The sequence below is a fragment of the Eriocheir sinensis genome, chromosome 22 (genome assembly GCF_024679095.1).
Source record: "Eriocheir sinensis breed Jianghai 21 chromosome 22, ASM2467909v1, whole genome shotgun sequence".
NCBI classification, from domain to species: Eukaryota; Metazoa; Arthropoda; class Malacostraca; order Decapoda; family Varunidae; genus Eriocheir; species Eriocheir sinensis.
In genome coordinates this window covers 1,087,121-1,107,038 of record NC_066530.1, presented here as the reverse complement: position 1 = coordinate 1,107,038, position 19,918 = coordinate 1,087,121, and the positions used below count along the sequence as shown (strand labels likewise).

The window sequence follows — 19,918 nt, the reverse complement described above, 5'->3', positions numbered from 1 at the left end:
CTACAAGCTCTAAACTCATATCTCTCACTCTATATAGGCCGGTATTACAAGACTTTCGCTTCTCACATTATCTGCTTCTAAAGGTCAAAGAGAGGGTCAATCGTGTTCTAATTAGTGTTTCTACAGGTTCATGGTTCAGAGGAAGGGTCACACTACCACCAGGGTCATAGAACTACTCCTGGAAATGCCCTCAACTCCTATGAAAGCCTTGTCAAATAGGCGTTTCTACAGGTTCATGGTACAGAGGAGGGGTCACACTACCACCAGGGTCATAGAACTACTACTGGAAATGCCCACAACTCCTATGAAAGCCTTGTCAGATGGGTGTTCTTGGGCAAATGTCTTATAATACGACCCCATATCTTTTATCTTAAGTATCAATGATTCTGTTACGAAAGGCAAACTTCTTCACTTCTTTTCTGCATCTTGTTTTCCTCAATTTATGTTAAGTCCCATTGTCCTCCCACTAACCCTTGCAAGTCGGTTCCTGCCCACATGCTTAAGTCCTTATGAGTTTGAAAGTTGGAAAGTTTCGTTTAGTCGGTGCAACATCTGTGGTCAGGGAGAGACACAAGGGGAAGGAATTATAGAAGGGAACACATCCCAGGAGACGGGACACAACCCCCGATTAATACCTGGTACCCATTCACTGCTGGGTGGACAGGGGCGTAGGGTATCGGAAAAATCGCCCAATTTTTTCCACTCCGCCCGGGAATCGAACCCGGGCTCTTTATGAGTTTGAATACCTTAATTAAATCAACTCTTCTCTCCTGCAATATGGGTAGCTCCAGTTTGCAGGCCTTCAGTGTATAAGTGTGTGTGTGTGTGTGTGTGTGTGTGTGTGTAACTGACATGAGCTACTGTTGACACTTATCACTTTGTCATCTCATCTTATACAATGTTATATGGATCTCTCCCGCTACTCACCTTTATATTTTTCAAAACAAACACTTTCTTTTCATTAGCAACTAAAAGAGGTTAGGTTTATGGAAAGGGATGATATGCAATAAACATATTTTCATGAGCTGTCTTGCATAAATGAACTGTAGCCCTGTAGGAAGTTTTTTTTACTTGTCATGGAAAGTGATGATGATATTGTAATTTCTAGTGGCCAATGATTTTTCAGCTCTTACTTTTCATATCTCCTGACAAAAGGGATCTGGCAACACCTTTTAAGTTTTTATCCCTACCCAGGAGTATCTCAATACACATCTTGCATTCATTAACCTGGTAGCAGCGACGGGCCAGATTTGTGGCTTTACCGTGTAGCAGCGACGGGCCAAATTTGTGCCATAATATAAACCCCAAAAAATAGATGATGCATAATCTGATCATAAATGCCTTGATATATATTATGAAATGGTTTGAGTGATGATTTTTTCTAATTTTTCTCGCTTAGAGGGACCATTAAGAAACATGATCCCCGCTGCTACCGGATTATGAGGACAGACATCAAACAATGAAAATGAGAAAATTGACAATATAGAAGAATAATATATCTTAGGAGAGTATTTTCAAAGAAGTTTGCAACAATGCCATAAGTAGCTGAGAACTCATGTTATTTCTTAGGTTATGAAACACTTTGAAAATACAAGATGCACTCAGATGATTCGAGGCACACTAAAATCACCTCAAGGCCTTTGAAAACACTCCCTCTGGTGACATATTACTTCCGGGTCCATATTCTTCAAATCATCACAGGTGGACAAAGGTTAATTAAGAAAGGTTAAGGTTACAACACAATAATAGCGACCTGAAGATTTATTACGACTTTTCAGAGGGTTCCGTCACAGCAGGAGCAAGAAGGGAGTCATGGTTTGGTGGCAAGATGGTAACACAGCTAATATATAACTTTTAAATAATATAACAACTCTTCATAACAATTTCAGGGGTAGAATTTCACCATTTTATTCTTTTCATTGGTACTTTCTTGATCTTCTTCACTCTTCCTTTCCCTCCTCCTCCTCTCTCACTGCATAATAAATAAATCTAAAAATCTATACACCCAAATTTGGTCTCACGAGAAGAATTTAACCATTTTACTCCTTTTGCTGGCTGGTTCTTGGTCTTCCGCTCTCTTCTTTTCCTTCCCTTCCTCCTCATCATCCTCATCGCTGTCAGAGTGGTGGGCGGAGTGGAAGGTGTACAGGGGCAGGGGTCTAGGCACGAAGGGGTCCAGGGTCCACTTGGGGTACATGCGCTTGAAGAGGTGGAGCAGCACTGTGTCTTGTGACTTGAGCTGCCCGTCGAAGTAGCATTTCATGTGTCCGTGTGTCCCTGCGGAGGAAGGAGAGGAATAAAAATGTAATGCTGCCTTCCTTGATGTTCTAAAATCCTGTGAAAGTGACTCGCCCCTTTTCTTTGTTTAATGTCCTATTTTCCCTCATTTGGTTGGACAGGTCAATGAAAAATTAAAAAAATGTAAAAGTGCTCATCCTGTAGAATAAAATATCTTCCTTTAACCGCGTACCAGTGACGGGCCAAATTTTTGCCATGATATAAACCCCAAAAATAGATGATACATAGACTGATCACAAATGCATTGATATATATTATGAAATAGTTTGTGTGAGTGATGATTTTTTCTCATTTTTCTCACTTAGAGGGACCATTAAGAAACATGATCCCCGCTGCTACCGGGTTAAATGTACATCCCTTCTCTAAGTCCTGGAATAACACATAATGCACTTTTCTTCCTCTTTTCTACCGGGTTAAATGTACATCCCTTCTCTAAGTCCTGGAAAAACACATAATGCACTTTTCTTCCTCTTTTATGTCCTACAATATAAACACAATCCCTTTCCCCTTGTCAACCCACCAAGAGGCTCCTTGATGTGTCCTCGCCGCCCCCACTTGGTCCTCAGCTCTACTGGCTTAAACCACTGCACGTCCTCGCGGTTGAAGAACATGTAGCGCACCACGGCTGTCTTGCGGTTGACCTGGTGAGGGGGAAAGAGAGATGGGAACAAGGAAAATAGCATTATTGGTATATGTTTTTTTTTTTTTTTAATTTTTTTTTTACAGCAGAGGACAGTGCAAGGGCGTAGAAAAAAGACCGCTACTTACTTACTTACTTACACTACTTACTGGTACTTTTACATGTTTATATAAGGGTATTTTCATGCACACAATTATCAAAAAGTATTCTGAGGCTCATAATTCAATTAAGAACATTATTCTTCTTTCATACATATGGGAAAAAAAGCATCAAAGGTTTCAGAAAAAAATAGTCTCTTGTTCTAAGGCATAAAAATCATCTTTGGTTTCGGGAAAATGTGAAATCTTTGAAATTAAATCCTACTGACCTTGAATGGATGGCCGCTAAGCACCACCCTCTTGGTCACTATCCTCTTGGGGTCAACACTCAGCAGGGATCCTGTGGCTACCAAATCCTGCAGAGAAATAAGAAAACACACTCTGTAAGTACTCATTAACCCGGTAGCAGCGACGGGCCAAATTTGTGGCTTTACCGTGTAGCAGCAACGGGCCAAATTTGTGCCATGATATAAACCCCCCCAAAATAGATGATACATAAACTGATCACAAATGCGTTGATATATATTATGAAATGATTTGTGCGAGCGATGATTTTTCCTAATTTTTCTCACTCAGGGGGCCCATTAGGAAACATGATCCCTGCTGCTACCGGGTTAAAGTAGAAGTAGATCATCATTTTTATTCATTAGTTAGATGTAAATAATTTTATCCTTGCGTCATGAAGATCAGGAACATATGTCTGTATTCCCTTGTATTGTAGAAGGTAACTAATGGTGAGGTGGGCTAAAATGCATAATCATAATCTGCTTAGAAAACATAGCAGAGAACGGTTACATGCTTTCTTGACTTGCCACTCTGACTGTGCAATAAATGTGATAATGATAATGGTATATTGCTGAAATAATGGTAAGAAAGATAATTTAAGACAGCATCCACTATGTATCTCATCTTAAACTCCATCTGTTCTAAGTAAAGGAGAAGCTTCATACATTCCCCAACAGAAGCCTAGTCATTCCTCACCTGAACTCTGTCTATACATATCGTCTTTCCTTCATCTGTTCTAGGTAAGGGTAAAACATTAAACATTCCCTAACAGCATCCTAGTCATTCCTCAACTCCTCCATCTATGCATATTTTTTCTTCATCTGTTTTAAGTAAGGGTAAAACATTAAACATTCCCTAACAGCATCCTAGTCATTCCTCAACTCCTCCATCTATGCATATTCCTTCTTCATCTGTTTTAAGTAAGGGTAAAACATTAAACATTTCCTAACAGCATCCTAGTCATTCCTTACTTCTTCAATCTATGCATATCTTTTCTTCATCTGTTTTAAGTAGGGGAGAAGCTTTAAACCTTCCCCAACAGCAGCCTAGTCATTCCTCACTTCTTCAATCTATGCATATCTTTTCTTCATCTGTTTTAAGTAGGGGAGAAGCTTTAAGCCTTCCCCAACAGCAGCCTAGTCATACCATCCTTTTCCTTTATGCATTCTAGGTAAGGGTGAAGCATTAACCCGTCCACTGTGATTGGCAAGGATTTGTCTTTCAGTGATATCCTGGAAACATAAACTCCCAGGTCTTTCTCTGCCTCTGTGATGGATAGTGGAGTGTTTCCCATGTGGTATTGGTATGCTGGATATCCCCTCCCAAGGTGCCTGACTTTAAATTTTTCTTCACTGACTTGTAACAGCCACTTTTTGTTCCATTTCTGTAGCTTGGTGATGTCTTTTTGTAGGAAATCCGCAGTTAAGGGGTTATCCCGGAAGCAGCGACGGGCCAAATATGTGGCTTTACCATGTAGCAGCGACGGGCCAAATTTGTGCCATGATATAAACCCCCCAAGATAGATGATACACAATCTGATCACAAATGTTTTGATATATATTATGAAATGGTTTGTGTGAGGGGTGATTTTTTCTCATTTTTCTCGCTTGGAGGGACCATTCAGAAACATGATCCCCGCTGCTACCGGGTTAAACATTCCCCCAACACAACCCTTTCCATTCCTCACCTGAGCTCCGTCCCCTCGCTGCCGGAAGACCAACACAGAGGCCGGGGAGAAGGTGATGGGGGCAAACATGGTAGCCACGACGGTGCTGCCAGGGTGGAAGAACCGAGCAAACTGTGAGGATGGAGAGAGAGAGAGATGTGGAAGTTAGATTGATGCCTGGTGTGATAGTGACTTCAAAATGGTTGATATGTACTCTTCTTTTTCTTCTTCTTCTCATTGAATGTCCTTACTTTCCAATATGGGGTGCTGCTGCCCTATGTATCTCCTAAACAAGTATTTTCTCACCCTATACGACCTGTTGCTTCCCTTTGTAATACCTTCATAACACCCTGCTTCTCTTTTTTAATGCTAAATAGTGTTTGCTTATCCTGTACCACCTGCTACTTCCTTTTAGACCACCTGCATCATCTCTTTTTAACTGCTAACTAGTGATTTTTCTTCATGTACCACCTGTTACTTCCTGTTGGACCACCTGCATCATCTCTTTTTAACTGCTAACTAGTGTTTTTCTTCATGTACCACCTGTTACTTCCTGTTGGACCACCTGCATCATCTCTTTTTAACTGCTAACTAGTGTTTTTCTTCATGTACCACCTGTTACTTCCTTTTGGACCACCTGCATCATCTCTTTTTAACTGCTAACTAGTGATTTTTCTTCATGTACCACCTGTTACTTCCTGTTGGACCACCTGCATCATCTCTTTTTAACTGCTAACTAGTGATTTTTCTTATTGTACCACCTGTTACTTCCTGTTGGACCACCTGCATCTTCTCTTTTTAACTGCTAACTAGTGATTTTTCTTATTGTACCACCTGTTACTTCCTTTTGGACCACCTGCATCTTCTCTTTTTAACTGCTGACTAGTGACTTTTCCTCCTATACCACCTGTTGCTTCCCTTTGTACCACCTTATAACACCTGCATCTTCTCTTTTTATCTCCTAACTAGTGCTTCTCTTCCTGTACCACCTGCTACTTCCTTTTGGACCACCTAATGCTTTCCTTTTAGATATGCTAGCAAGTGCTTCCTTACTTTCTATTACCTGTTTCAGCTTCTCACCTTGTGCTTGTTGCCGGTGGAGTGCTCGCTGAAGATGGGCTGATTAGCGAACCTACGGAAGCCAACGTGGAAGATGAGGCGGTCCTTGGACCTAATGGGGCGGAAGTGGCCCTGGGGGTGGGACTTCATGACCAGGTTGACCACGGACATCTTCTGTTCGTGAGGCAGCATCCCGAACACCACCAGCGGGGAGTGGCTGGCCAGGTGTTCCTTGTAGAGGTGGTGTGGGACCTCCTTCACCTCCACCACCAAGAACCAACCCGGCTGTGCAATGAGAAATATCATTGAAACCATAAATGTTTGGGAGGATATGAATAACTAACATCATCATCATCATTTCGTTCAACGTCCATTTTCACTCTTCCTGAGCGGTTGGACGCTTTATGGCTCTCCTCCATTCTACTTTTTCTGCCTGATGTTCATCCAATCCCATCAATGCCAAGTCTTCCTGTATACACCTTCTCCTCGTTTTCCTAGTTCTAGCAACTGGTCTCCTTCCTTCTACCTCTTATCTCTCCACAACTCCCAGCACTGTATCCTCACCAGGTCTCTCTACATGTCCAGACCATCGGAGTCTTTCCCTTCTGAGCACTGTTTCTGATCAACTAACTAATACCAAAAAAACATTCCAGCTATACAGTGGGAAATATTATTGGAAGCACATAGATTTTTGGGTGATACTAATAGATTAACAAAAAATTTAACTAATATAAAATAACCATTGCGGCTACATAGTGGGAAGTGTCAATGGAACTAAGCAGACTTTTAAGTGGGGGATTGTAAACTACTTTTTTGGGGTATTATATTAAACTTTTGGGGGTGGGGGATTGTAAACTCTTATTTGGGGGAGTACTAAACATTTTTGGGGATGCAGCAAACATTTTTGGAGGGGTATTGTAATCTTTAATAGGGGAGGTACTAACTAACAAACCCACCCTTAACCCATAATAATAAGTACCGTACGATGGGGGAAAAGGGGACAACTGGGGTAAAAGAGGATGTCCACTTTTTCAGCTTAAAGACGAGAGGTTTAAGTGGAGGGGCGGAGGGGGGCGAGTGGGGGTGTTGGGGCGAGGGCGACAGGCCTAGGCCCACTTAAACCTCTCGTCTTTAAGCTGAAAAAGTGGACATCCCCTTTTTCCCCATTGTACGGTAATAATAATGATAATAAAAGAAATAACAAAAACTAACATCTTAACAACCCAACCCAGATATCTTTACCCCAAAACACCACTGTAGTAGTAATAAGAACAATAATAATAATAATAATAGTACGGTAACAAAAACAAACTGACACTCCACCAACCCAACCCATAAATCAACCCAAAACACCCAAGTCAACAGATCCTTACCAGCGCTCCCTCTCTCTCCTCCCGCAGGACTCTCTTTCTCGTCCGGTTGAAGTCCTCAAACTGGAATATCCTGGAGTAGTCGACGGGCAGGTTCTCGCTGGGGTCCCAGGGTGAGGTGCGGAAGCTCTGGAGGCCACGGTACTTCTGGAACCTGACCCTCGCCGCAACGTCCTGGGGCGTGTCCATTTCGTCCGGGAATGTGGCGTCCTCTCTCGCCTCTGTAAGTAGTTTTTTTTTAATGATTTTTCTTACGTGAATTATCTTTAACCTTTTTTCCTTCATCTTGTTTTCTCTTAATGTACTTGACTGACCCTTTCTGTGTAGTTTATTCTTTTTTTTGTCTCCTCTCATTTTATAGTCTTCTTTCTTTCTTGTTTCTGTAATTTGTTTTCCCTTTTTCAATTTTTTATTTTTACATTCTCTCTCTCTCTGTTGATGTAATTATTTTTTTTATCGATCTTCTTTCATGCATTTCTTGTCTCTGTAGTTTGTTTTCCCTCTTTCATTCTTTTATTTTTACTCCCTCTCTCTCTCTCTCTCTCTCTCTCTTTCATGCATTACTTTTATCTTTTTCTCTCAGCCTTTTCTTTTTAATCTTCATGCTTTCCTTTCTCTCTTTTGTGTAGTTTATATATTTCCTATCTCCTTCCTTTTAATCAAGTCCGTTCTTTTCCTCCTTGTCTCAGTAATTTAAGTTTCCCCATTTTCTCTTTCCTTACATTCTCTCCCACAACTCACCTCTCATCTTCTTCAAGGCATCCATTTCCTCCTTGTAGTCCACCTTCTCATCATAGTTGGCTCCTTCATTGTCCTCCACTGTCATCGTCTCATATTCTTCCTCGTCCTCCTCCTCCTCCTCGTCACTGCCCTCTTCCCCTTTGTCACAGCCGTCCTGGGACATGTTATCCACCGGTGTGTACCTCCCCATGCTGCTGTCCTCTTCATCTTCATCGTCGTCTTCATCGTCACCAACACTTCCTCCCTCTGTTACAAAAGCAAGATCAGGATGAAGAAACAAGAATAGAAGTTGGTATCTTTTCCTTCCTCTGTTAGCATTGTGATAAGTATGAAAATTGTGGTCTTGAAAAGCTAAATCTTGACATTTTTTTCATTATGGTGGAGACTGGCCAAGGTTACAAAAGCAAGATCAGGATGAAGAAAAAAAAGAGTAGAAGTTCATATCTTTTCCTTCCTCTGTTAGAAGTGTAATGAAAAATGTGGTCTTGAAGAGCTAAACCTTGACATTTTTTCATTATGGTGGAGACTGGCCAAGGGCATAAGCAAAACACATGAATAAAATATAATTGGTAGAAACACGTTGCTCCCACAAAGATAGAAGATACCACAAAAGTGATAAATATAGGGTTAGAAGAATCCTGAATGTGTGTAAGTCATAGGAAGGAAGACACTGACAAAGGAAGGCTGTTAACTTGTGAAAGGGATGAACGAATGAAGATGCTGGTTAACTCTTCCATTAGGGAATTTACCAGTACAGAGATGAGTTAAAGAAATCCTGAATGTGTGTAAGTCATAGGAAGGAAGACAGGAAGACACTGACAAAGGAAGGCTGTTAACTTGTGAAAGGGATGAACGAATGAAGATGCTGGTTAACTCTTCCATTAGGGAATTTACCAGTACAAAGATAAGCTTCAGTAGAAAGTATTGTAAAGTGAAGCCACAGGAAGGACAGAGGCATTTAGTTAGCAAGTCAGAGGAGGAATAAATGATGAAGGAAGTAACTCTAAAAGGATGAAGGTGAAAGAAATTATGCCCTCACCATCGTCACTTTCGACAATCCACGCTGCCTGGTACTCCGAGGTGCCCTTGGGGACCCTCTTGGTGTACTTCTTGGGCCCCATCCGTTTCTCAGCCTCGGCAAGTTCCTCCTCCGTTGGCCAAGTCTGCTCTCCTTCCATGGGGTCAACCTGGAGGAAAGCAAAGTTCATCATCATCATTCCGTTTTCAATCTTCCTGAGCGGTTAGACGTTTTATGGCTCTCCTCCATTGTACTCTGTCTTCTGCCTGATGTGCATCCAATCCCATCAATGCCAAGTCTTCCTGTATACACCTTCTCAATGTTTTCCTAGGTCTACCAACTGGTCACCTTCCTTCTACCTCTAATCTCTCCACAACTCCCAGCACTGTATCCTCCCCTGCTCTCTTTTCTCTTTACATGTCCAAACCATCAGAGTCTTTTCCTTCTGAGCACTGTTTCCAGGTCCTCTACCCCACATCTGTTAGTTACATCTGCACTGGACACCCTGTCTTGCCACCTGATCCCCGCCATATACCTCAGCATATGGCTTTTGGAGCAAAGTTAATCACGTTTATTATTAGTCTACTATTTTCATCATTATTATCATGTATGTAGTCAGTAACTCTTATCGGTAAAAAGAGGGTTAAGTAGAGATATCACAGAAGAAGAAACAAACACTAATTTTACTTAAAGATAATATATAATGAATGTAAATAATTCTAACATAATCCATAAATAAATAAGAGTCACCACTACTCACAAGCACATCTGGTAAAGGAGATGGAAAAAACAAAAATAGGAAGGAGAAAAAAGAAAATCATAAAGGGAAAACAGATAATAAACAAAATAATAATTCAAAACCAGACACAAACAAAACAATCGCACGCAAACCCGCCCACCAACACAAGACATCTTCCCTTACCTCATTCGTTGACGTGAGGGACTCCTGGAGGTCGGGGTTTGCCTCTTCCAGTAGGTGCAGGTCTTCGTCCGGCATGGTGGCCTCCTTGCCGCGGCGCTCCAGGGGGTAAGGGTCGGCGCGGGAGTATATCCTCGACATCTGGTACTCGCCCCAGCCCGGGATGTGTACCAGGCCATTGACGGACAGCGGCTGGCCTCGGAGGTAGCCGTGTATCCTCAGTGTTCCTGTCGACCCCTGCAACATGAGATAGGGATGGATTACGTTGGTTACCCCTCTCATTCCCGCCCTCTCCGTTTTCCTTTCTCTCTTTTCCTCCTTGTTTATGTTCTCTTGCCTCCCTCTCTCCTCTTCCCCTCTCTTTTTTTATGTTAAGATGAAAGAGTGAAGCCCTGTCAATTTTTACTTCCTGTTGTATAGTTTCTCTAGCTACACACACAAATACTATAATTATACATATTCTGAGCTTTCCCATTGACCCCTACAACATGAGACAGGGATGAACTATGCTGAAGCTATGTTACAATGAAAGAGTGAAGCCCTGCCATTTTTACTTCCTCTGTCGTATAGTTTCTCTAGCCACACACACAAATACTTTAACTATACATATTCTGAGCATTACTGTCAACCCCTACAACACAGGATGAGTTAAGTGTGAAAGAGTGAAGCTTTTGTCATTATTTTTATATCCTCTGTCATATAGTTTCTCTTCTTACACATTCAAATATTATAACTGTATACATATTTCTACCTTAAATCTTAAATACTTCAAAGAAGACATCCAGTTTATCTTCACATACAAGTATTATGACTACCAATATCTGTCTCCATAACTTTCACAGCTCAAGCAAGGAGTCCAGTAGTTTCATATACAAATACTATAAGTCCATATTTCTGTCTTCAAATCTTACATACCACAAGCAAGAAGTTTCTCTAATTTCATAAACAAATATTATAACTACTACTTTCCAGCTCCAAATCCTCCATACCTCGGGGATGAACTCCAGTTTTTCCGCCATGATGTGTGCTCTGTTGTCCCTGAAGAAGATGGGTCTCTGTTTCTGTGCCCCAATGTGTCTCAGGACCAGCAGGGCATCTTGAGGCTTCTCCACGCTGTGCAGCTTGGCCGGGCCCGGGAACCTCACTTCTATCTCCTTGGCCAGGTTTTGCTTCAACAGGTGTTTCCTCTGTCAATAGGAGACACTTTGCTTTATTCAATCTCTCCATATGACACTATTCTGATATTAGATCCACCACAAAACACTATTATCAAGATCCTGCAGCATACCAGCATCATAACTGATTGGTAGAGGAATATATGAGAAAGAGAAAAAACTTTACAACTTAACCATGTAGCAGCGATGGGCCAAATTTGTGCCATGATTTAAACCCCCCAAAATAGATGATACATAATTGATCACAAATGCTTTGATATATATTATGAAATGGTTTGTGTGAGGGGTGATTTTTCTCATTTTTCTCACTTGGGGGGACCATTAAGAAACATGATCCCCGCTGCTACCAGGTTAAGCCCCTTATAAAACATACTATTCTAAAGGTTTTGTGGCATACTTGCATCTTAAATTAGCACAGGAAAGACATACAATATCAAACAGGTCACTAAAGGACACACAATACTGTTCACACTGTCTGGTGGTTGATGAAAATATGCAGTTAGTTAGTTATACAAAATATGACACGAGACAAAAGAAAGTATGCAACCATCAAGAGTGGGAGTCACTCATAGCCCGTCCAACCCCACAAGGGAAGATGAGGACACTGAACGGGAGGAAGACCAAGGAGAACATGAAGAGGAACACTGCAACAAGACTCGGAAGTGTTAGAAATAGAGGAAGGATTAGCAGTGGACAAAGCAAGATGTAAGACGATCATTGCAAGTCCGACCCGAACAATGGGAGAAGAGACTATAAATGAATAAGAAATGAGATGAAAAGAAGAGAAATGCATCAAATCCCACAACAAAACACTCTGCATCAGTTTACTTATAGAGCACCAGACTGGGCCACTATAAGTCAAAAAATCTCCAATAGTCCACTTGGGTGTTTGATTCCGCAGGTCCTTTCCTCCCCTCTGCTCTGCCACACAGTCTCAACACTTATCCCCTCCTCTCATATATATATGTTAGCTATAGGTAACATATGAAAGGGAAAAATAGGTATTGGGACTGTGTGGCAGAGCAGAGGAGAGGAAATGACCCGCAGAATCGAACGCCCAAACGGACTATTTGAAATGGTCGGACTATAGTAACTACCAAACATGAAGACGTCATCCAACAGTTAATGTGAATGTTAGATTTGCACACACCGGCCCCACACCCCACACGAGTTGTTGCCACACCACACAACAAATACATTAGGTTTGAGGAGGCCTGGCTGGGGCGTGAGGGAGAGTTTGGTGTCGAGGTCCTGCTCCAACTGATCCGTTTCCATCTCCTGGCCTACCGCTCCTCCCTTACGAGACGATCGGAAATACATTGTTTATATGGAATGGCGTGATAGCCAAGGAAAGCTTAATACTTTTGAACACTAAACTAAGTGGTGAAAGTAATGGAGGATAGGGTAGGGAAGGTTCTACAATCATCAATAAAGCAGTGACAGTCTAAGAGAGCTAATCATTTTATGCAAGCTTTAAAATATGGCAGTAAAGGTAAAAAATGACAGGATATGTACGGTTCTATGTTCATCTGGGAGTCTGAGAAAGCTTTGAACTTAAAATGGGCATTGATAATCTATGAAAGCTGACCATTTTATGCAAGTTTTAAAATATAGCAATAAAAGTAAAGGAGGGTAGGATATAAGGTTCTATGTTCATCTACGAGACTGAGAAAGCTAATCATCTTATGCAAGCTCTGGAACATAGCAGTGAAGATAACAAAAGATAGGATATGCAAGATTTCAATGTTTACAAAGATGATGATGGTGGTAAACGAGGTGGAGGAGGTGGTGACGAGAGGGAGATGGTTGTGGTGACGAGTTGAAAGCAAAAGGGAGATGGAGAAGGAAAATACACACACCTTCTGGGCCATTTCCTCGAGGCCAGTGATGACGTGGACAGGGGTTGGCAGTCCCTGAGCCATGATGGATGAGAGGAGGAGGTCAGCATCCCCGCCAAGCTCCTCGTCGCCTGGCCAGAGCAGTAGCAATGTGTCGCTTGTCTGATGTAGGAATAAATAAATAAATAAATGAATAAATAAAAGAATGATAATAACACTACTATTACTACAGTTATTATTTTCCCTACAGCCACATAGATATTAGTATAAGAAAACAAATGAAATGAGTAAGATGTAATTTAAACAGTGAGTGGTGTGTGTGTGTGTGTGTGTGTGTGTTAACAGTGGTACCTATATGCTCTGTAATCCTTAAGTTATTAGCTACATACACATTTCAGTACATTCTTTTGGCCCAACAACTAAAACTAATGACTATTTCCTAATTTTCCCTATATAATTTTCCTCTGCTTTTCACCTTCTCTCTAATTATATAACTATTGTTTAGGGCTTTGTCTGTCTCCTCTTGATTCTGCTACGTTCATTTACTCTGGTCTGTCTTTATATATGACTAACATCTGTATAATCTATCTTTTCCTCTGCTTTGAACTCCTTCCTAGGGATCTCTGTGTAATCCATCACTCTTTGCTTCCTTGTCCTTCTCTCCTGTCCATGGTGTCCCTGCACATTCCAGTCAGGTATACACTCACCTTTACACAGTCCAATATTGCGTACAGGTCATTGACAGGTGGGATGACGAAGGAAAACCTTTGCTTGAAGCGTGGTGAACTGGTAGAAAAAAGAAATTTGCTTTGTTAAGTTTTGAGATGCGACACAAAGGCAACAAAAATAGTGTACTCCAAATTCAATTGTATAAAATGATGTCCTGGAAACTAAGTAGCACTCAAACTTAATCCAATACTTGTCCACCACATGACAAAGGCCTTTCCAAATGTTCTGCACCTCTGCCTAATGTTAGTCCACTCCATCCTCCTCTAACAAAAGATCCCATTTCATCTCTCCACCAGGTCATCTGTCTGCCCTGGCCTCTCTAAGTAACCCAGACAAGAAAAATAAGAAATATGGTCAAGGCAAGTTCATTGATCGTATCGCATGTGCTCTGCGCTCTAATGCTGCCTGTCATACTCCTATATACTACAAATTAATGATAATCACATGAAGCACTTCCCAGTAAAGTCAAGAAGAGCTATAATTGGGAGAACAATGGCAACACAGAAGTATGTTTGGTAAAGGTTAAGTTTAGAGCATACACTACAGCTACAGTGGATTCTGGGTCATGCGGGGCAACACACAGGTCTGTTTGGTATGGGTAAAGTTGGGAGAACAAGGACGACACACAAGTATGTTTGATAAAGGTAAAGTTGAAGGTATACATTACAGCTACAGTGAATTTAGAGTCATGAGGGGAAACATACAGGTCTGTTTAGTATGGGCAAAGTTAGGAGAACAAGGACGACACAAGTATGTTTGGTAAAGGTTAAGTTGGGGGCATACATCACAGCTACAATGAACTAGTCTTGAGAGGCCTACTTGATGTGTGTGATGCCCTGCACACTGGTGGTGATGGTGGCCGCCTCATCACACTCCTTGAGGGCGGTGAGGACAGTCCTGGGGTTGATGGAGGGGCTGAGGGGCACCACCGTCACCAGGAAGGGTGGGTGGCTGTGGCTGCCGAGGGATCGCTTACGCAGGAACGCCTCTTCTTTCTTGGCTGCACGGATCTGCTTCGCCTTGTTCTTCCGCTGTTCTCTGCTGAGGTCGAACTTAAGCTTCTTGCTCAAAGCCTTGGCACTGACTCGCCCTGAAAGGAAACAATAACTCCGCTTAAAGAGAAAATTTGCATGACGTTTAAAATTATTCCTCATTGTCTTGGCCTGAAAAAGTCATGACCATACAACTTTAAGGACATCTGCAAGACAACCCAAATCATTCCTCTCTTTTGGCCACTAATATTTACTCTTATGAGAGCAGTGATTAGCAGGCTTTTTTAATGATTTACTTTTGTCCTTGAGGTGCTTCCTTTACTGCAGAAAAAAGTAACTAACAAAGGGTGGCACTGATCCATTTCCGCCTCTTTTAAATGCCTAAATTTTCCCCGTGCACAGCATCCATAGATATATATCGCCACCCGTACTCTAAGGGTTAAGGGAATTCAACATATTCAATATTTACACAACAAATAGTTACCTCTGTTAGCCTTTGAGATGCTGCCCTTGGATCGGTGCCCTAGGGTCCTGTGCTTCTTGTTCTGTTGCTTGAGGGCTGAGGGTCGATGGGCCTGGGAGAGAGCCATTGTGACCTGGAAAATGACAGGTGTAAATTTTACCACAAGAATCCTTCTCTCTTTGCTTGATACATAAGGATTTGACACACTCCCTCCAGCATAAGTTCAGTGTTGTAAAATGGTGCCTAGAGGGAGGTAGGGGTCGAGCTAAGGTGACGAACTTCTTGTTGGGCTTCTTTTTGAGTTAAGTCTTGTTTGAAGTGGAGAGCAGCAACTTCAGACTCAAACTTATAGATTGGACAGCCACATTTAGTCCTCTACTGCAATTGTCACAAACATGTATTCTGAAGAACAGGCAGATTGTTTGTGGATGGGTGTAGAGCAGTGGTTCCCAACTTTTTTTTAGGCGACCCCAATCAAGCACCTCTTGACATGACCACAACTGCACTAATTTAGTTGTATATATGTTGTTATTATATAATAACACCATGTTTAATATTTTGAGGTCTTGGCGACCCCAGGAAAAACGCTAGGCGACCCAACTTGGTGTCGCGACCCCAGGGTTGGGAAAGGGGGGAGTAGAGGATACAAGGCAACGTGTGGTAGATCTGCATTGCTTGGCAGGGTGGCTAAAACAACAGCAGTTTTGGCACAGGCAAGGAGGAGAAAATACCTTGAAGTACAGTTTTGGCAATATTTGCCGAGTAACTCTGGAAGTTAGAACAAGTTACAGAGACGGCATCACAGATGTTTGTAAAGGGTTTGTGAGGTCTTTGGAAGGCGAGCCACATCCTGACGTGAAAGGAACCATGAATGTGAGGTGACTCAATTCCAGACTTCACATTCATGGTTCCTTTCATCAAGGTGCGAAAAAGTACATCATCTGGTAATCTTGTTCAAATCTCACACTCCTGAATCTTAATCTTTTCCTTTCCCTTGCAGCCGGAGATGTCAGCAGCAGGGTGGTGGTGGTGGTGCTTCTGATCATCCGAGAACTTCATGCCAATACCAGTTTGCTTATGCTGGTCCTGGCCATTAAAGTTGCTGCCTGGCCTTGCAAATAACTTGGATTACATCCGAGTTGAAAATCTTACCACTATGACACCAATGCGAGGCCTCAGAAAAAGCATTGAGGGATTAAATGACAAAGCAACAGAATATTAACATTACATTATGCCACTAAACTACCAACAATAATGAGTGTATTTAACCCCTTCACTACGGCCGGGCCATAACAGCGCCCCGCGCTGTATCCGAGATTGCTGCGTGCGTCATATTTCAAATATCGCTATTACATATAACAAGTTTCAGCCATAAACTCAACATAATCATCATGTATTATATACAAAAACATGCAGAATTAAATGGTGCCGCCATATCCGGGATAGCCGCGCGTGCCAAATTTCAAATATCGCTATTAAAAATAATAAGTTTTCAGCCACAAACTCAACATAATCAAGTATTATATATGAAAACATGCAGAATTAAATGGTGCACATAAAGAAACATAAATTGAGGCCGTTTTAAAAAAAGAATAAAAAAAAAATTTTTTTTAAATTTTTTAAATTTAAAAAATAGTTTGGTAATTTTTTGTATTGGTGAATTTATCACCAATTTATTTAAATCAATCAAATGAAGGTTAAGAATATTAGCATAATAAAATAAAAAAAATATAAAAAAAAAAAAAATATATTATAAAAAAAAAAAATATACAAAAATAAAACAATTTTTAATATGTATATTAATTAACTCATTATTCATAATTTTCATGATACATGAACAGGATATGAAGAAATGAAAATGAATAAAAATACAAAAAACAAATAGTTTTGCACAGTTAAGCTCTAATAAAAAAGAAGAAAGCACTGCAGTGATGCTATTGGCGCTCTGTACATACATTTTTTCGCGACTTTCTTCTCTCTTTCACTTTCAACCGTCAACTGATAAGGGTTATTTTTGAAGGACTCCCCAGGCTATTTTCCACTTTTTTTTGCATAAAACCTGATAATCCTCGCTTATAAAGGAAAAAAAGTGTTATGTTATAACACAAAATTTTTTTTTTGGCCATGGCTTTTTTTTGTTTTTTTCCATACGGCCTCAATTAACTGACAATTTTGAGACTTAAGCGCATATATATATATATATATATATATATATATATATATATATATATATATATATATATATATATATAGATATAGATATAGATATAGATATAGATAAAATAACTCTTATATTGGCTAGATTGAGCCAGGACGCAGTATGCGCGTCCTTGGATATGGTACGGGGCACGCAAGGACGCAGTGTACGTGTCCTCATGTTGAAGGGGTTAAGTTGGGCATAAAACAGTTCACAATTCCACAACAAATGAGATCGGAGTAATGACGAGCTACTTTCCGAGGCCACACTAAGAAAATGTCTGGGTTGGAGTTTTATATCTGGGGAAAAAAAGAAAAAAACAAACATAACCCCCTCTCTTTCCACCTTCCCACATCATATCCACATAACTACATCACACATAACCACATAAACTTACGTACTTATTAAAGTGGAGTATAGAAGAGGAGGAAGAAATTAAGGCAGAGTATCCATGTCTAGAATCACCTTACCACCACAGCCACATAACTACATCAATTAAACACAAAACCACATCAATTAACCACATAATCTTACCTACTTATTAGAGTGGAGTATAGCAGAGGAGGGAGAAATTAAGGCAGAGTATCCATGTCTAGAATCACCTTACCATCACATCCACATAACTACATCAATTAACCACATAACTACATCAATTAGCCACATAACTACATCAATTAGCCACATAACTACATCAATTAGCCACAAAAACTTGCAGAGGAAAAATAAGTCTAGTATTACCTCACATCATATCCACATAACCACATCAATTAACCACATAGCCACATCAATTAACCACATAACCACGTCAATTAACCACATAACCACGTCAATTAACCACATAAACTCACCTAAAAGAGGAAAAGTTACTAAAATATATCCATCTGTCTATGAATCCGTCTCCTTTTCCTTCTCTTCCTTCAGTCCGGCGTCGTTTTTTGGGTCTCTTCTCACGGCCTTTCTCTTCTTAGTCTTCTGCCGTCCTAAAATGTCGGTCCATGGGGTTTAAATGGCTTAATTATGTCACTATTTACTGTTTACTTGGTCACACGAGGCCACCATACCAGAGGCCCCGACCTAAAGGACACACTATCGTACTGCTTTGGTCCATATTGTCGTACTTTGACCTCATTCGTTCTTTTCCTTTTATTTGCAGTATAGGAAGCAACTGAAGGGCAATAATAAATAAAAAGACAGATGATTGTAACATATATGTAATTCGTAAGGTATATTAAGGTTATAGAAAGGTATTGCATTATTGAACTTATAATAATGCCAGCTAACAAACATATCGCTATAGTTAATTTATGGTTATTTTTACGTTTTTTGTATAATCTTTCCACTGGTTTTCCGAGAGGTTTGAAGGGAAGTAGAAGACACAAATGGTCGCAAGGTACTATTTAAGAAGCGAGATATGGGCGTGTTAAGTATAACCAATCTTAACTGTAAATGACTAGTTTTATTGCTATCCAGAAATCCTCGTTCATCATAATCGACGCTACTGTTTATCTACTTTGATTTACAGTATATTAGGTAACAATATTATCGTGTTTATACAGTAATTATCGTATACCGTATTACGCTACAAGGCCATAGATTAATCTCACCCTGCGGACAGCTCTCATAATGTGACAACAGTTCTTCCTCTACCAAACAAAAGCTTCTGTTATTATTACTGAACAACACTGGCTGAATTTCATTACTTTTTTATCGTAAAGGTTGGGATTAAAATGGACCATATACCCCAAGAACATAACCAAAATATCTCCCAACCCGAGACCAAGATCAAGACCAAGACCACGTGTGCTCACCTCTGGCTGTCTCTGGGCGCATCAGCTGACTACAGTGGAGCCCTTTAATCAAGCTGTTCCACGTGGAGATAACGCGTACTGTCAAAGGGAAATAAATAAATGAATAAATGTCCACCCACTTCTTACTATGTGTCTCCATTTTCGTTGGTTTGCTATACGTGAAAAGAGAAACGAATGCGAAAAATAAAATCGTTTCAAGTGGATATTGGTCTTATTTGAGGGATAACAAGATGCAGCTGCGAAGTTCATGTTGCTACGAGTCTGCCTCTGTTAACACCACTCATACAGCTATTCGTGGCCACATTTAAGATGGTTACGAGAGAGAGAGAGAGAGAGAGAGAGAGAGAGAGAGAGAGAGAGAGAGTGTAAGCAAGATGAGAAAGATTGATTGATTGTTTATTGTCTGCAAGTAAACAACAAAGGAGAAGGAAGAAAGATTGATTGATTGATAGGAGGAGGAAGAAAGATTGATTGATTGATAGGAGAAGGAAGAAAGATTGATTGATTGATAGGAGGAGGAAGAAAGATTGATTGATTGATAGGAGAAGGAAGAAAGATTGATTGATTGATAGGAGAAGGAAGAAAGATTGATTGATTGATAGGAGAAGGAAGAAAGATTGAT

General features: G+C 40.7%; 1 protein-coding gene across 2 annotated transcripts; it reads right to left on the bottom strand.

Moving 5' to 3' along the window:
* Window positions 1–1,743: 1,743 nt before the first annotated feature.
* Window positions 1,744–18,578, bottom strand: LOC127001895 (pre-rRNA-processing protein TSR1 homolog). Of its 2 annotated transcripts, XM_050867127.1 has the most exons (16): window positions 18,337–18,578; window positions 15,313–15,424; window positions 14,656–14,926; window positions 13,815–13,893; window positions 13,129–13,269; window positions 12,467–12,565; window positions 11,084–11,281; window positions 10,098–10,331; window positions 9,197–9,344; window positions 8,158–8,403; window positions 7,420–7,637; window positions 6,068–6,331; window positions 5,009–5,119; window positions 3,306–3,392; window positions 2,819–2,939; window positions 1,744–2,277 (listed from the first exon to the last, which is right to left on the bottom strand). In XM_050867127.1, exons 2-16 carry the CDS (start codon window positions 15,416–15,418, stop codon window positions 2,018–2,020), a joined length of 2,583 nt encoding a protein of 860 aa, XP_050723084.1. In that variant the 5' UTR covers window positions 15,419–15,424; window positions 18,337–18,578; the 3' UTR covers window positions 1,744–2,017. The 2 variants fall into 2 exon arrangements, with proteins under 2 accessions (XP_050723084.1, XP_050723085.1); XM_050867128.1 differs by lacking the exon at window positions 12,467–12,565.
* Window positions 18,579–19,918: the final 1,340 nt, after the last annotated feature.

Coding starts and splice junctions, on each gene's coding strand:
- LOC127001895 (XM_050867127.1), bottom strand. CDS start 15,418: ATGGCTCTCTCCCAGGCCCATCGACCCTCAGCCCTCAAGCAACAGAAC. Junction 12,566..13,128: donor TCGAGGAAATGGCCCAGAAG/GTGTGTGTATTT, acceptor TCGTCTCGTAAG/GGAGGAGCGGTAGGCCAGGA. Junction 8,404..9,196: donor GATTGTCGAAAGTGACGATG/GTGAGGGCATAA, acceptor CTTTTGTAACAG/AGGGAGGAAGTGTTGGTGAC.